The sequence below is a fragment of the Leptopilina heterotoma genome, unplaced genomic scaffold (assembly GCF_015476425.1).
Source record: "Leptopilina heterotoma isolate Lh14 unplaced genomic scaffold, ASM1547642v1 Lhet_183, whole genome shotgun sequence".
In the NCBI taxonomy this organism is placed as follows: domain Eukaryota; kingdom Metazoa; phylum Arthropoda; class Insecta; order Hymenoptera; family Figitidae; genus Leptopilina; species Leptopilina heterotoma.
This window is the reverse complement of record NW_025110901.1, coordinates 126,938-149,563: the sequence shown is the minus strand read 5'-3', so window position 1 is coordinate 149,563 and position 22,626 is coordinate 126,938. Positions and strand designations below refer to the sequence as shown.

Below are 22,626 nucleotides of genomic sequence, written 5' to 3'. Positions count from 1 at the left end.
AAGATGGCGGACTTGCGGAAGTCGAAATTTGTTCGAAATTGTTCAGTGAGTGTTTCTAAACATTCTTTAAAAATTTCGCGGAAAAAAAAATTGGTGGCGGGTGTATAAACGCAGATTTAGTATTTTTTGAGGTTATTATTTCCAAGATGGCGGACTTGCGGAAGTCGAAATTTGTTCGAATATGTTCAGTGAGTGTTTCTAAACATTCTTTAAAAATTTCGCGGAAAAAAAAATTGGTGGCGGGTGTTTAAACGAAGATTTAGTATTTTTTGAGGTTATTATTTCCAAGATGGCGGACTTGCGGAAGTTGAAATTTGTTCGTAATTGTTCAGTGAGTGTTTCTAAACATTCTCTGAAAATTTGGCTGAAAAAAAAATTGGTGGCGGGTGTTTAAACGAAGATTTAGTATTTTTTGAGGTTATTAATTCCAAGATGGCGGACTTGCGGAAGTCAAAATTTGTTCGTAGTTGTTCAGTGAGTGTTTCTAAACATTCTCTGAAAATTTCGCCGAAAAAAAAGTTGGTGGCGGGTGTTTAAACGAGGATTTAGTATTTTTGAGGTTACTAATTCCAAGATGGCGGACTTGCGGAAGTCGAAATTTGTTCGTTATTGTTCAGTGAGTGTTTCTAAACATTCTCTGAAAATTTCGCTGAAAAAAAAATTGGTGGCGGGTGTTTAAACGAAGGTTTAGTATTTTTTGAGGTTATTAATTCCAAGATGGCGGACTTCCGGAAGTCGAAATTTGTTGGAAATTGTTCAGTGAACCATTCTTAACAATCCCTCAAAGTTTCGCTGAAAAAAAAATTGGTGGCGGGTGTATAAACGCAGATTTAGTATTTTTTGAGGTTATTATTTCCAAGATGGCGGACTTGCGGAAGTCGAAATTTGTTCGAAATTGTTCAGTGAGTGTTTCTAAACATTCTCTGAAAATTTCGCTGAAAAAAAAATTGGTGGCGGGTGTTTAAACGAAGATTTAGTATTTTTTGAGGTTATTAATTCCAAGATGGCGGACTGGCGGAAGTCGAAATTTGTTGGAAATTGTTCAGTGAACCATTCTTAACAATCCCTCAAAGTTTCGCTGAAAAAAAAATTGGTGGCGGGTGTTTAAACGAGGATTTAGTATTTTTGAGGTTACTAATTCCAAGATGGCGGACTTGCGGAAGTCGAAATTTGTTCGTTATTGTTCAGTGAGTGTTTCTAAACATTCTCTGAAAATTTCGCTGAAAAAAAAATTGGTGGCGGGTGTTTAAACGAAGATTTAGTATTTTTTGAGGTTATTATTTCCAAGATGGCGGACTTGCGGAAGTCGAAATTTGTTCGTAATTGTTCAGTGAGTGTTTCTAAACATTTTCTGAAAATTTCGCCGAAAAAAAAGTTGGTGGCGGGTGTTTAAACGAGGATTTAGTATTTTTGAGGTTACTAATTCCAAGATGGCGGACTTGCGGAAGTCGAAATTTGTTCGTTATTGTTCAGTGAGTGTTTCTAAACATTCTCTGAAAATTTCGCTGAAAAAAAAATTGGTGGCGGGTGTTTAAACGAAGGTTTAGTATTTTTTGAGGTTATTAATTCCAAGATGGCGGACTTCCGGAAGTCGAAATTTGTTGGAAATTGTTCAGTGAACCATTCTTAACAATCCCTCAAAGTTTCGCTGAAAAAAAAATTGGTGGCGGGTGTATAAACGCAGATTTAGTATTTTTTGAGGTTATTATTTCCAAGATGGCGGACTTGCGGAAGTCGAAATTTGTTCGAATATGTTCAGTGAGTGTTTCTAAACATTCTTTAAAAATTTCGCGGAAAAAAAAATTGGTGGCGGGTGTTTTAAACGAAGATTTAGTATTTTTTGAGGTTATTATTTCCAAGATGGCGGACTTGCGGAAGTTGAAATTTGTTCGTAATTGTTCAGTGAGTGTTTCTAAACATTCTCTGAAAATTTGGCTGAAAAAAAAATTGGTGGCGGGTGTTTAAACGAAGATTTAGTATTTTTTGAGGTTATTAATTCCAAGATGGCGGACTTGCGGAAGTCGAAATTTGTTCGTAGTTGTTCAGTGAGTGTTTCTAAACATTCTCTGAAAATTTCGCCGAAAAAAAAGTTGGTGGCGGGTGTTTAAACGAGGATTTAGTATTTTTGAGGTTACTAATTCCAAGATGGCGGACTTGCGGAAGTCGAAATTTGTTCGTTATTGTTCAGTGAGTGTTTCTAAACATTCTCTGAAAATTTCGCTGAAAAAAAAATTGGTGGCGGGTGTTTAAACGAAGGTTTAGTATTTTTTGAGGTTATTAATTCCAAGATGGCGGACTTCCGGAAGTCGAAATTTGTTGGAAATTGTTCAGTGAACCATTCTTAACAATCCCTCAAAGTTTCGCTGAAAAAAAAATTGGTGGCGGGTGTATAAACGCAGATTTAGTATTTTTTGAGGTTATTATTTCCAAGATGGCGGACTTGCGGAAGTCGAAATTTGTTCGAAATTGTTCAGTGAGTGTTTCTAAACATTCTCTGAAAATTTCGCTGAAAAAAAAATTGGTGGCGGGTGTTTAAACGAAGATTTAGTATTTTTTGAGGTTATTATTTCCAAAATGGCGGACTTGCGGAAGTCGAAATTTGTTCGAAATTGTTCAGTGAGTGTTTCTAAACATTCTTTAAAAATTTCGCGGAAAAAAAAAATTGGTGGCGGGTGTTTAAACGAAGATTTAGTATTTTTTGAGGTTATTAATTACAAGATGGCGGACTGGCGGAAGTCGAAATTTGTTGGAAATTGTTCAGTGAACCATTCTTAACAATCCCTCAAAGTTTCGCTGAAAAAAAAATTGGTGGCGGGTGTTTAAACGAGGATTTAGTATTTTTGAGGTTACTAATTCCAAGATGGCGGACTTGCGGAAGTCGAAATTTGTTCGTTATTGTTCAGTGAGTGTTTCTAAACATTCTCTGAAAATTTCGCTGAAAAAAAAATTGGTGGCGGGTGTTTAAACGAAGATTTAGTATTTTTTGAGGTTATTATTTCCAAGATGGCGGACTTGCGGAAGTCGAAATTTGTTCGAATATGTTCAGTGAGTGTTTCTAAACATTCTTTAAAAATTTCGCGGAAAAAAAAATTGGTGGCGGGTGTTTAAACGAAGATTTAGTATTTTTTGAGGTTATTATTTCCAAGATGGCGGACTTGCGGAAGTCGAAATTTGTTCGTAATTGTTCAGTGAGTGTTTCTAAACATTCTCTGAAAATTTGGCTGAAAAAAAAATTGGTGGCGGGTGTTTAAACGAAGATTTAGTATTTTTTGAGGTTATTAATTCCAAGATGGCGGACTTGCGGAAGTCGAAATTTGTTCGTAGTTGTTCAGTGAGTGTTTCTAAACATTCTCTGAAAATTTCGCCGAAAAAAAAGTTGGTGGCGGGTGTTTAAACGAGGATTTAGTATTTTTGAGGTTACTAATTCCAAGATGGCGGACTTGCGGAAGTCGAAATTTGTTCGTTATTGTTCAGTGAGTGTTTCTAAACATTCTCTGAAAATTTCGCCGAAAAAAAAGTTGGTGGCGGGTGTTTAAACGAGGATTTAGTATTTTTGAGGTTACTAATTCCAAGATGGCGGACTTGCGGAAGTCGAAATTTGTTCGTTATTGTTCAGTGAGTGTTTCTAAACATTCTCTGAAAATTTCGCTGAAAAAAAAATTGGTGGCGGGTGTATAAACGCAGATTTAGTATTTTTTGAGGTTATTATTTCCAAGATGGCGGACTTGCGGAAGTCGAAATTTGTTCGAAATTGTTCAGTGAGTGTTTCTAAACATTCTTTAAAAATTTCGCGGAAAAAAAAATTGGTGGCGGGTGTTTAAACGATAATTTAGTATACCTCTATGTAAGAGATATATACGGAATGTAATAAATCCAAGATGGCTGACTTCCGGAAGTCGAAACACGTTAACAATGATACATCTGACTTCCCTGATACATTTCCTTTAAGTCTGGGTGAAAAAAAAATTGGTCTGGTAGAATTAAAATTTTTCGTTTTTTAAACGTTTAAAACTTCATGGACCTATAAATATAGTACTATAATTAATAGTTTTGCTAACTATTTAGTGCAATAACAGTGCACTATAAAAAATAAATCTTACTTTCAGTCCACTTTTGACTAAAACCGTTTACATTAGAAACATTTTTAACTGAATTTTAGCTTTGAGAGTATATTATTTTAAGTCCTAACATTAACTTAATCTATAGTTTTAAGCTTAAAAATAGGCTACTTTTCAATCATTTTGGTTTTAAGATGTTTCAGACTTTGTTTTTTCTGTGTAATAATAGTAAAAATAGTAATTTTAGACACAATAGTAGCATTAAGAAATAAATAATGAAAATAAATGAAGAAATAATTTTCACAATGAGATGAAATTAAAATCCGATTACAATTGAAAGATTCTCTCCTTAAGAGCAATACTGCGAAAATGCGCAACGGAGCATTATTTTTTTCTTCCGCAATCAACACGATTTTTGTTGTTCATTGGTTAAAGCAGAAACAGGACCATATGTCAAGTAAACAGAGATGATAGTCAGCTGAAATTTAGCAAAAGTCCCGCGTACAATTTCCCAGCTCCTCGTTCGCCATTCTTGCCTGATTCACCCCCGTGTAACCTAACCATCGATCTGATTCCTTCTCTTGACAGTAAGTCGAGACGCAATTATTTCCTCTCATTTAAATTGTCGTCGTAGTCGTCACTTTCATTGATCATCTCGTGGTGAGAGAGTGCAACGTCCAGACTGCTGTTGAGAATTGAGAGTATTTTGAAGGGAGGTTAAAACTGACCTCTCTACCCGCCTTCTCTCATTCTCCTTCATTCCATTCTGTCCAAAAGGCACACTCACAGATATTCAGGTTCGTCGACCGACGAATATTTCGCCATCACACCTCCTCATCGCTTATGATGTCCTTGTGACGATGTGTGGTTCCAAGCACTTAACCCTTTTCTTCTGGCAAGGAACCTTTCATATGAGTATAAGGATCACGAAGACTATAACAGAATTGAGAGAATGTTGCAGAGGAAAGTAATAGAATTCTTCGTTTTCTCCTTTTTTTTTTGTTCGGCAGCGTGTTTAATTTGTTTTGATATTGGGGTATAGTGAGTTTTCTTTGGATGGTGGAGGAATGGTTGGTTGCTTTGTGAGGTTTTTCCCTTATTTCTTTTATGGTATGGGTTGAGTATGAATAGAGATGGGAAACGATAGAAAAGTTCGATTTTCCCGGGAAACTCATGTTACTCTGATAGTGCCGGAAGGACTCGATTGATTGGAAACGTCCGGAAGGATTTCACCTGATCGCTTTGATACGCGCGGACCCCGAAACCTCCGGAAGATGATTATGTCCTCCTGATAGCGAAAAAAAGCGGCGAAACTGGTGAAAGTTGGACAGGAATATTGAGCTTTGCTGGCAACATTTTTTAGAGAATTGCTATTCGAATTGTTATCAATGTAAATTTTTTTTAATTTTATCAAAATTTAAATTCTATATAGAAATCTGAGAATTCAGGGAAAAGTCAGGGAAAGTAAAATTGGTCAGGGAAAAGTCAGGGACTTTTATTATAGTACTGGAAAAAATTGAATTTTGGAGAAGTTACAAATAATTCCACAAATTCAATTATTTTCAAAAGTAATAAAATTCTTTACAAATTTCAATTATGTTAAAAGAATAAAAAAAATTCTATTCAAAATTTAAATTATCGTTAAAAATAACAAAATTTTTCTTCAACATTTTTTTAATTTAAAAGACATTTTTTTAAAATTTTAGGTAATAAAATTCTTGGCAAAATTTCAATTATTTTCAAAAAATTTCTTCAATTCAATGATTTTTAATGTCTACCTATTTTAATAAAATTTTCCAAAAGAATTGAATGATTTACAAATTATTTATAAATTTTTTTCGCAATAATTCAATTATTTTCATAAATAATAAAAATTTCACAGGAATTCAATTATTTTCAAATAATTTCTTTGCAATAATTCAATTATTTTCTTAAATAATAAATATTTTGCAGGAATTCAATTATTTTCAAATATTTTTCGCAATAATTTAATTATTTTCATAAATAATAAATGTTTTTACAAAGATTTAATTATTTTCATGAATAATAAAACTCATCGCAGAATTTCAACTATTTTTAATAAAATTTTAATCGAATGAAAAATGTATAATTATTCTTGAAAATTTCATTAAAATTTGTCGAAATAATTCCATTATTTAAAAATTTGTTAATAAATTTATATCTTTCTGAGAATTCAATTTTGAGAAATCGTTTATTCAATAAATTATTTATTTTCATATTTAAATAATTGAATTCTCGTAGAATTTTCTAATAAAATTTGATTTGAAAATGAATTTCAGTTAAAAAATTTTAGATAAAAATTAATTTTTTTGAAAAAGTTTGATTGAATTTTCTTTTAAAATTATTTCAAGTTTTTATTTTCTAAATATTTAATTGAAGAATTTCCGAATAATAGAAATTTCGTTAAATTGTAAACAAATGGATTTGAAATGTCTCAGGGAACTTTTGCAAAAATTAATAAAAATAATTGATAATTGATAATTGAATTATTTTAAAGAATTTTAATACAATTTTTGAAAATAATTACTTTTTTCGAAGAATTTAAAATTGCATTAAAAATAATTGAAATCCTGTGAGGAATTTTATTATTTATACGAGAATAATTGAAATTGCAATGAATTTTTATTTACTTTTTTTAATAATTGAAATCCTGTAAAGAATTTTATTATTTATGAAAATAATTGAATTCTTGCAACGAATTTTATTACATTTTTTTTAAATAATTGAATTCTTTTGAGAAATTTTATTAAAATAGTAGATTTTAAAAATATTTGAATTTCAGAGATGAATTTCATTATTTTATGAAATGTAATTGAATTCTTGCAAACAATTTTTGAAAATAATTACATTTTTCGAGGAACTCATTTAAAATAAAATTGTATTAAAAATAATTGAAATCCTATGAAAAATTTTATTATTTATAAAAATAATTGAATTCTTACAACGAATTTTTATCACATTTTTTTAAATAAATGAATTCATGTGAAAAATTGTATTACTTGTAAAAGTAATTTAATTCTTGCGAAGAATTTTATTAAAATTTTTGTAAATAATTAAATTTTTAATGAAAAATGTTATGAAAATTTAAATTATTATAAAACACAATGAAGATATCGATTGCTTCGAGTCGAAGACTCGGAGTGATTGATATCTTCATTGTGTTTTATAATAATATTTTTATATAAGTTGTTGAATTTCATAAAGATATATTTGAATTTGAATGTTTTGAAGAATTTATTAATTATGAGAAAATAATAGTGATTAAATATTTATTTAAAAATGAAGTTATTGATTTTCAATTTTCCCACAATTTTTTAACAAAACAATAATTGTCATTCATTTTTTCATAGTTTTAAATTTATTTTTCGAAGTTATTACATTTTTTGATATCTATAATCATTTTTAGAGTGAATCAGAATATTCTTTAGGATTGGGGAAAAAGTCAAAATTTTTTCTGGAAATCAGGGAAAAACAAAATTAATTTTTTGTGGCAACCCTAAATTTACATTTTGAGTTAAATAATTATATTTTTTTTTGTAAAATTTTATTAAATTTCGTAAAAATAATGAAATTTTTTAAAATAATTTTAATTGAGACATTTTCTTTTTAAATATTTAAATTAAAGTAATTCAGATAGAAAATTTTAGAAATTTTTATGATTAAAACACTTTTTAATTTTATTAATTATATTTAGGTAATACATTTAAGAAATGAATATTTTAAAATAAAATTTAAGTATTTTTAATATTTTAATACATGAATAAATTTGCATTTTATTAAATATATTATAAGTAATAATATAATAATTTACTGAGTAAAAAATATACTCGATAGAATGACGTAATGTAAATAGTAAAAACAAATTTAAAAAAAATTGAAAATTCTTCGTGTATTAAAATTAAAAATAAAATTTGATCGAAAAAGGAAAGTTTTTTGCTGTGTGGGATGGAGAGGAATGTAGAGAGAAGTGAAAATTAGACGAGTGGTCGAATGGTTGTATCGAAGATGATTGGGAATAGCTATCGGCAGTTCTATTGGTTCGATCCCCTAATCACAGGGAAACAGAAGACTGTAGGTGGTTATACGAAATTCCTGCAATAGTGTGAATATGTGTGTAGGTTTCAACCATGTGTTCCTCTATTGTTGTCACTAATGCTAGTGACAACAAAGTTCTATATAAAATGAGAAAAAAAATAATAAAACTCCCATTATTTAGCAACATTTTTTCATTAAATTTCAAATTACGACATTTTTATCTCTGTAATAGAAAGATAAATATATTTAATTCAAGTAAAATTTTTTTCACGATTATCTGAATTTTGTTACTAAATAGAAAATTAATTCTTTTTTTATTTTATTATATTGTTTATTAACTAAAATTCATTTAATATAATTGTTTCATTTTCTATCGAAACAATTATTCGGCAAATTTTTATTAATTTATTACTGTTTATTACTGCTATTTCTTATTGTTGGCATTATTATTATTTTTTTGCTATTTATTGTTATTGTTAGCAATAACGTTAATACTATTATTTATTTACTAATTATCGTTATTTTACTTATGACTGAATATTATTAACGTTTATTATTATTATTATTTTTATTATTAACAATAGCGCTAATAGTATTATTTATTTACTATTTTGTTTGTTTACTTATTACTGTTTATTATTACTATTTCTTATTATTATTATTATTATTTTTCTTTTATTACCATTGTTATTTTTATTATTATCATTGTTATTTTTATTATTATTATTATTATCATTATTATTATTTTTATTATTATTATTATTATTATTATTATTATTATTATTATTATTATTAGTTAATGCTATCACTAATAATAGCATCAATATAATTATTTAAATATTATGACTATTTATTATTTAAAAAAAAAAAAAAAAAAAAAAATTAAGAGAGCAATATATATATATATATGTATATATATAGAAAGTCAACGTTAACATGTAGGGAAAATCGGTGTGAGTGGAAAAGAGTGCACTGCTATATATGTAGCGAGGGAACTAACACATTTAAATGAAAATGGAAATTCAATTGAAAGGGGTGGTGGGGGGGATATTAAATAATAATATCCGGAAATGGAAGAGGAATTTGATTCAATCTAGGCGTAATTTTATCTCAGAAAGGGTTGAATAAAATATATTCACATATTCGTATCAGGAGCGCAGACTATGGTAGAAGGTCGTTCGTTGGCAGGTATCGTTTTCTACAATCCATATACCTGATGCTATAGAGCTGTGTTGTCTCTGTATAGTCAACCGTTTTTTTGTTCTATGCTTTCAATATAAATTTTCCTTTTTCTGATTTTTTCTCATAAAAAGAATTTTTTAAAAAAACGAATTACTTTGTCTTAATTTTACTGGTTTACTAATTCTTGTTAATTTCTGCAATTTTTTCCAATTTTTTCCTGCAATTCGTGTATTTGAATTTTTAATTCTGAAAATTTAAAAGTTGAAGGAAAATTTGTGTAAAATTAAATTGGTGAATTAATTTGAAAATTAAATTTAATGATTATTTGGAAATAGAAAAGAAAAGCAAACAAAAAATTTAATTATTTAGAAGCGTTTCACTTGGTAGAAAATTTATTTTTAACTTTGTGTAAATGTAATCTTATTTTAAATATTGATTAACGAGGTTAGTAAAATTATACAAAGTAATTTGTTTTAAAAAAAAATATGTTTTTAAAGAGAGAAAAATTGTTAAGAGAATTTATAATGAAAGTAAATTTGCGAAATTTTTGAATGCTGTTTTATTAAATTTCGCAGGTTTTTTTTGTGAGCAATTTTCGTAGGGGAAATTAATATTATTTTTTCTCATTCGGACAGAGCTAAATTTATAAATAAGTAGTTTCGAGTCCTAAAGGAAAGGGATTAAGGTTCTGGAGTAGGAAAACACCTTCTTTGCCCTGATGTGAGCCTGAACATTGTCACCCACAGTGTAATTAATATTCATATGTATGTACCTACTGTGCGTATGATCTACATAATGTTAAGGGGTAAAGCGAAGGTGTAAATTAATTTTTTATGATTTATAGGTATAAATGTATGCTTTGTCTCTCTGTGAAATATATGTTTTATCGATGAGTAGTTGGACTTTACTTACAACAGGGCTGTGTTGAATAAATTTTTAACCCCGGACAATTTTTTAATTTTTAATTTTTAATTTTAATTTTAATTTTAATTTTAATTTTAATTTTTAATTTTAATTTCTAATTTTAATTGAATATAAAGTAATTTTGCATTTTCTGTTGAAATTAGCGATTTTCAGAATTTTTTGTCAAGATTTTTTTATAAGTAAATTTAAATATTTTAATTATGAAAATATATTTGTTTTTCTGTCCCTCACACTCTGATTTGTTTTCAACAAAAATTTGAAATTCCTGTGGAATTTTTATTATTTATGAAAATAATTGAATTATTGCAAAGAAACTTTGATAGAAAATTTGTAAATAATTGAATTCCTGTGGAATTTTTATTATTTATGAAAATAATTGAATCTCGCTGTAAAAAATTTTATTATTTATGAAAATAATTGAATTATTGCAAAAAATCATTTAAAATGTTTGAAAATAATTGAATTCCTGTGAGATTTTTATTATTTATGAAAATAATTGAATTATTGCGAAAAATCATTTAAAATATTTGAAAATAATTGAATTCCTGTGAGATTTTTATTATTTATGAAAATAATTGAATTATTGCGAAGAAATTTTTATAGAAAATTTGTACATAATTGAATCAATGTGGAATTTTTATTATTTATATGAAAATAATTAAATGTTTGCCTAAAATTTTATTAAAAATTTTTTTGATTGAATTCATTTTGGTAAATTTTATTAAAAATAGATATTGAAAATCATTGAATTCAGGAAATTTTTTGAAAATAATAATTGAAATTAGGACAAGAATTTTTCTGACATTTATGAAAATAATTGATCTTTGGAGAAGAATTTTGTTATTTATAAAGATAATTGGGATCTTTACGAGATTTTTTTTCAAATTTTGAACCTACTATTATAGTTGAATTTTATAAGAAGAATTTTATTTTTTTTTTGAAAATAATTGAATTTCTGCAATTATTTGTAATTTCTCCAAAATTGAATTTTTTTTAGTGTTTTCAACAAAAATTTAAATTAGAAAATTTTTAAATTCTATTATTTTTAAAATTGCTGATTTTATTTAAAAAAGGCAGTAAGAAGTTATGTCGCGTAATTTAGGGCGCGAATTATTGCTAGTTTTTAAATTAAATTGATTAACTTTCTTTTTGAAAAAATATTTTTAAGTATTTATGTACTAAATTAATGAAATATTTAAATTTAAAAAAAAATTAGTGGAGTATTTTTCATTGAAATTTCTATTTAAGTTTTCGTTAATATATTTTCATATGAATTAAAAAGTTTATAATTCGAAATAAAAAGTTAAAAAGTTAAAAAGTTGTTTTTTTATTTTTTTGACTTGGAAGATTTGATAAATTCCTTTTATTTCGAATTATATAATTTTTACCAAGTGATAAATTCTTTTAAATATATGAATTAAAGTTTATTTATAATTAGTAAAAAAATTCTAATTTATTAGTAATTTTTTCCTAATTAGAAAGCCAAAATTCTGACGCAGTAATCCAAAAGTAGAGTTGAAAATTTTTACTAAATTAGAATTATGGGTAAAGAATTTATACGGAGAAAATTACAATTTAAAATTGAAATTTTAATATTTAAATTAATTTTATTTCCGAAATATATTTTATTTAAAATACCTTCTGAAATATTTTATAATAATTTTACTGATTCGATTTATTGAAAATTGTTATTTACTTATTGGAAATTTTTTTTCTTTTAATGAGAAAAAAATTATGAAATTATCTATTAATTATTATTATTATTAAAAAAAAAGGTCTCTCGGGGGTTTTTGTAATATAAAATTAAACACGAGACGGAATTTTCTTATAAATACAAGAAGAAAAAAAAGCTCAATTATTTCTCAAGGGAACCCTTTGAACCCAAATGGGGCATAAGGATATCAGGAGAGTAGAAGCTATAAAACGTAGATTATTGGATGACATACAAATGTGGTAGGATAGCATATTGTGTGAATTAGGTCAACAACTATATAAGGGTCATCGTTTAGTCTCTATTATCCTTTCGACATTTCCCATTATATATATGTACCTAGATAAATGCTAATAGACTACTGACAAATCTCTCCTTCTCTAAAAAGAAAAAAAATATTCAATTTAAATCGACAATTTGTCTACATTACAAAAAAGTCAGTTGAAATACTTTAAATGGGTGTAAATTGAAGTATTTTTTAATTATTTTTGAAATGGAAAAAAGTTTTAAAAAGCAAATTTAGATTATTTGTGGTCATTGTATTTATGTGTATATATATATAATAGGATGAATATCGCTTGACTCTGGAGAATACAAGAGTAAACAACTGGAACAGGTGGCCATGGTGAGTTAGGAGGTTGATGGGAAATATCCCTCTTGCGAAACTTGCCGAATTGGGGGTGAGAGAGAGAGAGAGAGAGAGAGAGAGAGAGAGAGAGGAAATGGAGATGCGAGGGTGGAATGATTTCTATCTAGGGGCGTTTCCCCCGATTTGATACCTCTGGGGGAAGGGTGATTTAAAGTTATACTTCCTGGGATGTTCTCTTCCTCTTTAAAACTCCCCGTTGTTTCTCTATATATTTCGCGAAACAAATCGGGAGTTATTATTTCGGTTTAGTATTTACGAGAAATGTGTTTTATTTACATCGCATGTAATAAAAAGTAATGTAGATAATTTTAATAAATATATACGTATATAAATATAGATAAATAAATAATAAAAAAAAACCAGTGGAGAAGTTTATTATAATAATTCTATTCAAAATAGGAAAACTAGCAAGGGACTTGCCAGAAACTAGAAAAACTAGGCTAGGTCTTTGTTAAAGTTCTATTTCGAATAGAATAAAGTAGGGAAACTTTTGCACTGCTTTAATTGAATAGAATATTGTTACTTTTAATGTATAATTAATAATATTTTACCTAATATGAAAAAATATAAAAATAAATAAACATAAATAAACATTGCGACTACTTCAGTGACTGAAAGTGACTAGTAGGTAGGAGAGTCGCTTGACCAAAATCTTACTTAGACTCACTTTAAACGAGTCATTTACGAATCCAGTGTTAATTTTTCAAAATTCAAAATGGCGGATTCAATATGTCGGACAATTTTTTCAAAAAGCAAAAATTATAGAAATTATATTTTCAAAAGTAATAAAATTCTTCGTAGAAATTCAATTATGTTTAAAATTTTTTCTAAATTCTTGTAAAAATTTCAATTGCATATGTCAATAAAATTTATTCTTCTCCGAAATTCAGTTATTTTCAAAAATTTTAATAAAATTCTTGGCAAAATTTCAATTATTTTAAAAAATTTTCCTTAGTTTAATGATTTTCAATATCTTATTTTTCATATAAAATAATTAAAAATTACACGCAGAAATTCAATTATTTACAAATTTTTTAATAAATGTCTTTGCAATAATTCAATTATTCTCATAAATAATCAAATGTTTACAGGGATTCAATTATTTTCGTAAATAATAAAATTCTTTTTAGGAATTCAATTATTTTCACAAATAATAAATCTCATCGCAGAATTTCAATTATTTTTAATATAATTTTAATCGAATTTCTCGAAAAATGTAATTATGTTTAAAAATTTTATTAAAATTCGTCCAAAGAATTCAATTATTTAAAAATTTGATGATAAAATTCTTTAATAGAATTGAATTTTAAGAAATATTCAATTACTAAATTAATTATTTATTTTTGCATTTAAATAATTGAATTCTGTTAGTGGACTTTTTAAATAAAAATTGATTTAAAAATGAATTTTTAGAAATAACTGAATTTTGAAATTAATTTTTTTTTAAAAGTTTAATTGAATTATTTTTATATTATTTGAAGTTTTTATTTTCTAATATATATATTTAATTGAAGAATTTACGAATAATTGAAATTTGTAAAATTGAATATTGTAAATAAATGGATTTTGAAAATTGTAGAAGAACTTTTTTGAAAATTAATTGATTTAAATAGAAAAATTTTAGTGAAAGGAAATAAAGATTTTTCCTCTAGCGAAAAAATTATAGACGTATTTTTATATAATAGATTTGTATACTTGACTTTAATTATACAATTAAAAAGGTCAAATAAAAAATTGTCAATCGTTGAAGAACATTCATAGAAATTGTTGCAGAATTAATTGAGGCAGATGTCATTGTATGCAGAAGAATATATACGAGAAAAGTATTTTAAAGAAAGGGTTTGTTTTCTTTTGTTCTTTTTTTTTAAGTGGCGCAGGAAGTTGAGTGTTCACATTAGGGATATACGTGCGTGTGAAGAGAGATATAGAGGGAGAGAGAGAAAAAAAAAGAGAGAGACCCCTTTTTTAAATATGAGAATCACGACTTTGATGAATTTCGAAAAAAGTGGAAAAAAGAGTCATAATATGAAAAATTGATATCGAGAGAGGGTTATAAGGATATTGATAAGGACTTTTTAAATAATTGAGAGATTCCGCACCGCCTCTTCCACGACGTGGTTACGCCCCAGTTCGGGCCTGCCCTCCGTTCGACACCGCCCCCGTTCGAAGAATAGGAATACAGGAACCTCAAGGAATTCTTCCTTTACAATTTTCTTCTGGAGTTCCTTTGTCAATGAGGTTCTTCACCCTTGTCCCAGCATTTGTTATTCTTTCGCTTCGCTGCACGGGTCCCGGAAATTATTATTCGTAAACTTTTGTTTCGTTGGCATTTTTATGCGTGCATTGTTTCTTTTTATTATTTGCTACGTTTGTAGGAAATTTTTGTTTAATTTAATTTTTTCATTTTCATTATTTTTAATATTAATCGCTGTTAATTTTTTATATATCAGGGTTGCCACAGGTCAGGAAACAATTTTTAACCCAATTCTTTGAAAGAATTCAACTGTGTTAATAAATATCAAAATTCTTTCTAGAAATTCAATTATTTTCAAAAATTAAATAAAATTCTCGTCAACATTTCAATTATCTTTAAAAATAGCAAAATTCTTCGCCGAAATTCAATTATATTCATGAATTTTAATAAAATTCATTGCAAAATTCAATTATTTTTATAAATAACAATATATTCATCACAGAAATTCAATTATTTTCAAATTTAATAAAATTCTTCGCAAAAATTCAATTATTTTCAAAAAATCTATTAAAATTCTCGTCAAAAATTCAATTATTTTCATAAATAACAATATTCATCACGAAAATTCAATTATTTTCAAATTTAATAAAATTCTTCGCAGAAATTCAATTATTTTTAAAATATCTTAAAAAAATTTGTCTTTAATATTTCAATTATCTTTATAAACGAATAAATTCGACAAAATTCAATTATTTTCAGAAATTTTAGTAAAATTTGTTGCAGTATTTAACTATATTTTCATAATATACGCATTACAAGATTTATACATTATTTTCAAAAATTTAAATAAAAATCATGGCAAAATTTCAATTATTTTCTAAAATGTTTCTTAATTCAATGATTTTTAATATTCTACTATATAAAATTTTCTAAAAGAATTAAATTATTACACAAAAATTTTGATAAAATTCTACACGAACATTAAATTATTTTCTAAAAATAATAAAAATTTCACATGAAGGGGAAATTAATTATTTCCATAAATAATAAAATCATTCCGAGGAAGTAAATTATTTTCACATATATCAATATTGATTACAAGAATTCAATATTTTTAAAATTTCAATTCGTCAAAATAAAGAATTCAATTATTTAAAATTTTATTGATTAAATTCTTTATGAGAATTCAGTTTGAATGCTTACTATTTAATTTGAATTAGTTTGTAACTTTTTTCTTTCGAATTAGTAATTTTTACTAATAAATTGATAGAAATTACTATTTATTAGTAAAATTTACTAATTCAATAGCAAAAAGTCAGTCACTAATTCAAATTAGTAAACGTTTTTACTAATTTCAATTTATGAGTTTTTAAATTTTTACATCAGTAGTAAAAGATATTTTAGTCAGACGAGGAATATTAATCTCTTGAAAATAATTGAATTTCTCGAATTATTTGTAATTTTTCCAAAATTGAATTTTTTTAGTGTTTTCAACAAGAATTTGAATTACATTTGAAGTACACTTGTATAAACTATAAAGTAAATATTGTAGTAAGAGTGGAATTTGTCTTTAACTTAAATGATTAATTAACGTTATTTATAATTTATTAATTTAAAATAATTTAGTAGAAATTACTATAGTTTTTAGTAAAATTAGTAGAAATTACTATTTATTAGTCAAATTAGTAGAAATTACTATTTCTTTTGTAAACTAATAAATTAGATTAGTAAAATTTTTATTAATTTTTTACTAAAAAAATATAAATTACTATTTGTTTGTAAATTTTACTAATAAATTAGTAGAGATTACTATTTATGTTAGTAAAATTTACTAATTCAAAAGCAAACGGTCAGTCGCTAATTCAAATTAGTAAACGTTTTTACTAATTTCAATTTTTTATTTTTTTGAATTTTTACATCAGTATAGTAAAAGATATTTTAGTCAGACGAGGAATTTTAAAGTTTACACTTGTAAATAAATTAGTAGTAAAAATATTGTAAGAATTTTTATTTTATTATTTTGAATAACGTGTCTCGCCAGAAGGATTTATTACTTCTGAATAGAAGTACAGAAATGAAAATGTTTCGTCTGACGAGAACGGTCTTTTACTACTGATATTAGAATAATAATTACAGTCTCGGCGTTTGAACGCAGAAATGTCTTTTCTTTACTGCCATAGAAATTAATTTCAAAGGAATAAGTGCGACTTTAAAAATTTTTTTTTTATCAATAGTATAAAATATTATTTTTAAATCAAGACAAATTCTTGTAATTTATCTAAATATACATATAGCAGAAATGCATTATACAGTCTGACAAAATTTCCTCCTTTACAAATTTTTTTATTATTACAATGATATAGAATTTGTAATTTTATTTAATAAGTAGTACATAACCATAGTTTAGAAGAAAATATACTTTTAAAAAAGTTTAAATTGTAAAATTTAAAATTGAAATTAATCTGTTATAAAAGATAGAGACTGATGAAAATAATAATAATTGATAATTAGAGACAAAAATAAATTTTTTGGTTGGAAAATATAAATATATATGATTCTTAAGAATATTGACTGTAGTTGAAGACCATGACTGTTCGTGACTCGAGTTTTGTTTCGAAATCGATAAAGCTTTCTTCCCGAAATGGAAACCAGACGTTTGATAATCCCCACACGTTCTTTTGTGAATCTGCAGCGTAGTGAGTGATGTATGGTACGTCTTCAGTTTGGACAAGAACGAGATGATTCTCGGCCTAAATATAAATCTTATGTATAATGGAATCAATTTTCAAATTATATTTATATATATATATATGTAATTTGAAAAGTCGTAAATAGTGTACCTATTTTCAAATTATATTGGAAAAAAATTATTATTGATTCAAGTAAAATTGGTTATTTGAATCATAATTTCTTCAGTTTATCTATAAAAGAAAGCTACCTTTAATTCAAAGTCAGTGTCCCAACGAACGCTTGCTTTATCGTTTATCAAAAAATAATGAAGTCCGTTCTTTTTATCACAATATAATCCTGACGAGGATCCAAGTTTTTCACCGTGCCAAGAGACATTCATCGATTTAACTCTTTTCTGAAGAGAATAAATTTATTATTATTATTATTTTAAATAATTATAAAAAAGGTTTTTAAGAAAGCAATTATATTACGATTATTATAATAATTTCTGGTATATAATTATTAATAAACGCTGTAAAATGAAAGGTACTAATTTAGTACCAATTTTAGTACTAAATCGTAATTTGGTTCTATTTTAATACCGAAATCAGCTCTAATTTAGAACCTTTTTTTTATAGTGAATATTATAAAAGATTTATGTAAATAAATCTTATACCTCAGTTGCTTCTTCTCTTTCCAGAAGTTCTTCTAAATCTAGACTGAAAAGATCACGGGAGGGATATCCGGTAAAATATAAAAGAGAGGTTTTGCAGCAAATTGCTAAATCGGAGCTATACACTTTTGGAATATCTGGCTCGTGTGTCAATTTAATTTTCCACAATCTGTTTAGTGCTAAAGGAATTAAGTTTTAAATTCATTAATTTTTTTAGATTATAGAAATTTTTTTTTTTAGTTTCAACTTTCAAGAAGGTAATTTTAATGTTTTATTTTTTTATACAAACATACCTAGACTGTATACAAGGATAGATTCATTCCCCGGGTCACCAATGTAAGCTCTCGTGTCCTCCGAGTCAGAATAAGTGACAAGGGCTCTTAAATTTGCAGTAGAGACGTTCGATAACTCTACTCTTTTCAGCTGTTAAAATAGTATTTTTTTTTATTCATTTAAGAATTTTTCACTAAAATTCTTCTTTAAATCATAATTAATTTTCAAAAAAGTTCTACAATTTTCAAAATCCATTTATTTACAATATTCAATTTTACAAATTTCAATTATTCGTAAATTCTTCAATTAAATATATATTAGAAAATAAAAACTTCAACTAATATAAAAAAAATTCATATTAAACTTTTTAAAAAAAATTAACTTCAAAATTCAATTATTTCTAAAAAAGGTATATTGCTCTTAATATTCAATTATAATCTGAAATTTTAACTGAAATTCATTTTTATGAAATAAAAATCAATTTCTATTAGAAAATTCTAATAGAATTAAATTATTTAAATACAAATAAAATGCAAATAAATACTTTATTGAATAATTTAATGTTTCTTAAAATTCAGTTCCCATAAAAAGTCGTTATAAAAAATTTTCAAATAATTGAATTCTATCAACGAATTTTAATAAAATTTTTAAGAATAATTATATTTTTCGAGAAATTTGATTAAAATTGTATTAAAAATAATTAAAATTCTGCAATGAGTTTTATTATTTATGAAAATAATTGAATTCCTAAGAAGAATTTTACTATTTTTTAACATAATTAAATTTCTGCGAAGGATTTTATTACTCTTGAAAACAATTAATTTCTGCAATAATTTGCAACTTCTCCAAAATTAAATTTTTTTTCGTGTTAACTAAATTTTTTCTATAAATCCATTATTTTTACTAATTTTTGAAATAGTTTTTTGAGTATTTTCAATTTTATTTGTTTTTAACTGAAATTCATTTTTAAACCAATTTTTATTAGAAAATTCTACTAGAATTGAATTATTTAAATACAAAAAAATAATTTATTGAATATTTGAATGTTTCTTAAAATTTGTATATTCTCATAAAGAATTTTATCAACAAATTTTTAAATAATTGAATTCGTTTGACGAATTTTATTAAAATTTTTAATAATAATTACATTTATCGAGGAATTTGATTAAAATTTGATTAAAATTTGATTAAAAATAATTGAAATCCTGTGATGAGTTTTATTATTTAGAAAAATAATTGAATTTATGTAAAAATGTTATTATTTATAATTTATAAAAATAATTGAATATTGCGAAGAAATTTATGAAAAATTTGTAAATAATTGAATTTCTGTGAATTTTTTATTATTTTATGAAAATAATAGATATTGAAAATCATTAAATTGAGGAAAATTTTTTTAAATAATTGGAATTTTGCCAAGAATTTTATTAAAATTTTTGAAAATATTTGAATTTCGGAAAAGAATTATATTATTTATAAAGATAATTGAAATTTTGACGAGAATTATTAAAAATTTTTGAAAATAATTGAATTTCTGCTATGTTTATTATTACTTTTGAAAATAATTGAATTTTTCAATCATTTCTAATTTCTCTGAAATTTTCCAAATTATATCGTACAATTTACGAACTTTGAAATAAACTTTATTTTGGATTAAATAAAATTTTATGTGGTTCTAATAAAAGTTTAACTTGTTTTGAATATTCATTTGAAACAAATAAATAACTTAATATTTGGCTCATCTGAGATTATTATACTTTTATTTACTATAAATTTAAATATAAATTTTTCTCTGGGTGTAATAATAAAGAAAATAATAGTAATAAATAGAAAAGAATAGGAACAATAATAAATAATATTGCAATTATTAATATTAATAATAATAATAGTAATAAATACCTCTTGATTATTTTTTAATAAATCATAAATAATTATTTTGGCCGAACATTTCTTTTCCGTTGGTACATCTAAAACCCAAAGACGTCCTCTCGAGTCGATATCTAATGCCACCACGCATCGAAGAGATCGAAAACAATTATCCATGTGATTCAATTGGGAATAGGAATTGGGAAATGGTCTCAGAGCGAATGTCGTTTCATCCCTTATTTCCGGCCAGGGAGCCTCCACCAATGTATATCGTTTATTTTTTATATCGTTCTTCCGTCTTCAATTATATTTTTTTATACAAAAAATTTGATATTACGAAACAAATTATTTGCAAAAAAGAAAGAATAGGGTATTTAATTATTTTATTATTATTATTATTATTATATTTACCTGGGAATTGCCAGAAAAGCTCTGTTCTTCCAAATAGTGAATCTCCAAATAAGAGCATCATCTTCTAAATTCACTGAAGATAAATTCCATGATGATTGTATCAACAGTTCATCATCATCAGCATTTGAAAAAACTTTCATGTAAATTAATAGAATAATAAAATTAAGGAATAATATTTTATTAATTGATTTAATCATTTTGAGTTTTGGTACGTTGCACTTGTTTCGGTGGAATTTTTTAAACCTTAATTATAATACTTATCGTGGTAGGTGACAATGAAAAACTAAACTGACAATGAAAAATGTTATATATATACTTTTTTATGACACGTTGCGAGCTGGTTAGCGCCAAGTCATCAAAAGATCTCTTTTTACACAAGCTAAGAAATTATTTTGCAGTAGCTCGATGTATATATAGAGTTACAGAGTAAATTCTCTTATTAACGAAAATTTATCAAAAGAAATTTAAATTATTAAAACAATTTTTTTAAAATAATTTTTGGAGTCGATCATCAAATTTGAGCTTTTTTCATAAATTTCGATCTTTTTCCGAAACACGAAGGTACTCAAAAATTTTTTAGAATTTATTTCCGGTGCAGAAAAAATTTGTAACTTTGTAACTTTTTTTTTATTAAAGAAGAGCTTTTTCCGAAACATGGAGGTACTTAAAACTTTTTTAGAATTTATTTCCGGGTTAAGAAAAAAATTTGTTTCTTGAAAAACGACGTTGGTCTTGACAATTTTTTTAAACATTATTTGGGTAATTTTAGAAAAATTGCAAATGATTGCAGAAATTCAATTATTTTTAAAAGTAATAAAATTCTTCGCAGAAATTCAATTATGTTCAATATTTTTTTTAAAATTCTTATCAAAATTTCAATTAACTTGAGAAATAATTAAATTCTTCCCGGAATTCAATTATTTTCAAAAATTTTAGTAAAATACAAGACAAACTTTTAATTTTTTTTTCATAAGATAATAAAAATTTCACAGAAATTCAATTATTTACAAATTTTTTTTATAAATTTCTTCGCAATAATTCAATTTTTTTCATATATATTAAAATTTTTTAAGGGGATTAAATTATTTTCGTAAATAATAAAATTCTTTTTAGGAATTCAATTATTTTCATAAATAATAAAACTCATTGCAGAATTTCAATTATTTTTAATACAATTTTAATCGAATTCCTAGCAGAAATTTTTAAAAATTTTACTAAAATTCGTCAAAAGAATTCAGTTATTTGAAAATTTATAGTAAAATTCTTTATGAGAATTCAATTTTATGAAAGATGCAATTATTTAATAAATTGTTATTTTTGTATTTAAATAACTCAATTTAGTAGAATTTTTTTATAAACATTCATTTAAAAATGGATTTCAGTTAAAATTTTAGATTACAGTTGAATTTTTCATATTTTTAACTAACAATTGTGTGGAATTAATTTTTTTGAGAAAGTTTAATTGCAGATTTTTTTTGAAATAATATGAAGTTTTTATTTACAAGTTTATATATTTAAATAAAGAATTTACAAATAATTGAAATTTTGTAAAATTGAATTGTAAACAAATGAATTTAAAAATTCTTAAAAATCTTTTTCAAAAATTATTAAAAATAATGGATTTATAGAAGATGTTTATAGTTAAAAACACGAAAAAAAATCAATTTTGTAAAAGTTACAGATTATTGCAAAAATTCAATTATTTTTAAGAGTAATAAAATATATATATTCTTCACAAAAAATTAAATATATTGTTCAAAAGTAATAAAAATTTTCTTAGAGATTCAATTATTTTCACAATCAATAAAACTCATTGCAGAATTTCAATTATTTTTAATACAATTTTTAATCGAATTTTTCGAAAAATGTAATTATTCTTAAAAATTTTATTAAAATTCCTTGATTGAATTTTGAAATTAATTTTTTTGAAAAAGTGTAATTGAATTTTTTTTATTTATT

The 22,626-nt window shown here is 25.0% G+C and overlaps 1 protein-coding gene across 1 annotated transcript; it reads right to left on the bottom strand.

The window, feature by feature from the left end:
• Positions 1–17,134: 17,134 nt before the first annotated feature.
• Positions 17,135–20,968, bottom strand: LOC122500291. Its single transcript, XM_043609149.1, has 6 exons — positions 20,668–20,968; positions 20,290–20,554; positions 18,411–18,540; positions 18,121–18,296; positions 17,713–17,859; positions 17,135–17,524 (listed from the first exon to the last, which is right to left on the bottom strand). The coding sequence occupies exons 1-6, from the start codon at positions 20,862–20,864 to the stop codon at positions 17,333–17,335; spliced, it is 1,107 nt and encodes a 368-aa protein (XP_043465084.1). The 5' UTR covers positions 20,865–20,968; the 3' UTR covers positions 17,135–17,332.
• Positions 20,969–22,626: the final 1,658 nt, after the last annotated feature.

Bases quoted from the DNA above. Each gene is read 5' to 3' on its own strand.
- LOC122500291 (XM_043609149.1), bottom strand. From the start codon at position 20,864: ATGATTAAATCAATTAATAAAATATTATTCCTTAATTTTATTATTCTA. The intron at 18,541-20,289 runs GTATTTATTACT...CTATTTTAACAG, and splicing joins TATTAAAAAATAATCAAGAG to CTGAAAAGAGTAGAGTTATC. The intron at 17,860-18,120 runs GTATAAGATTTA...TATTCTCTTCAG, and splicing joins AAAGAGAAGAAGCAACTGAG to AAAAGAGTTAAATCGATGAA.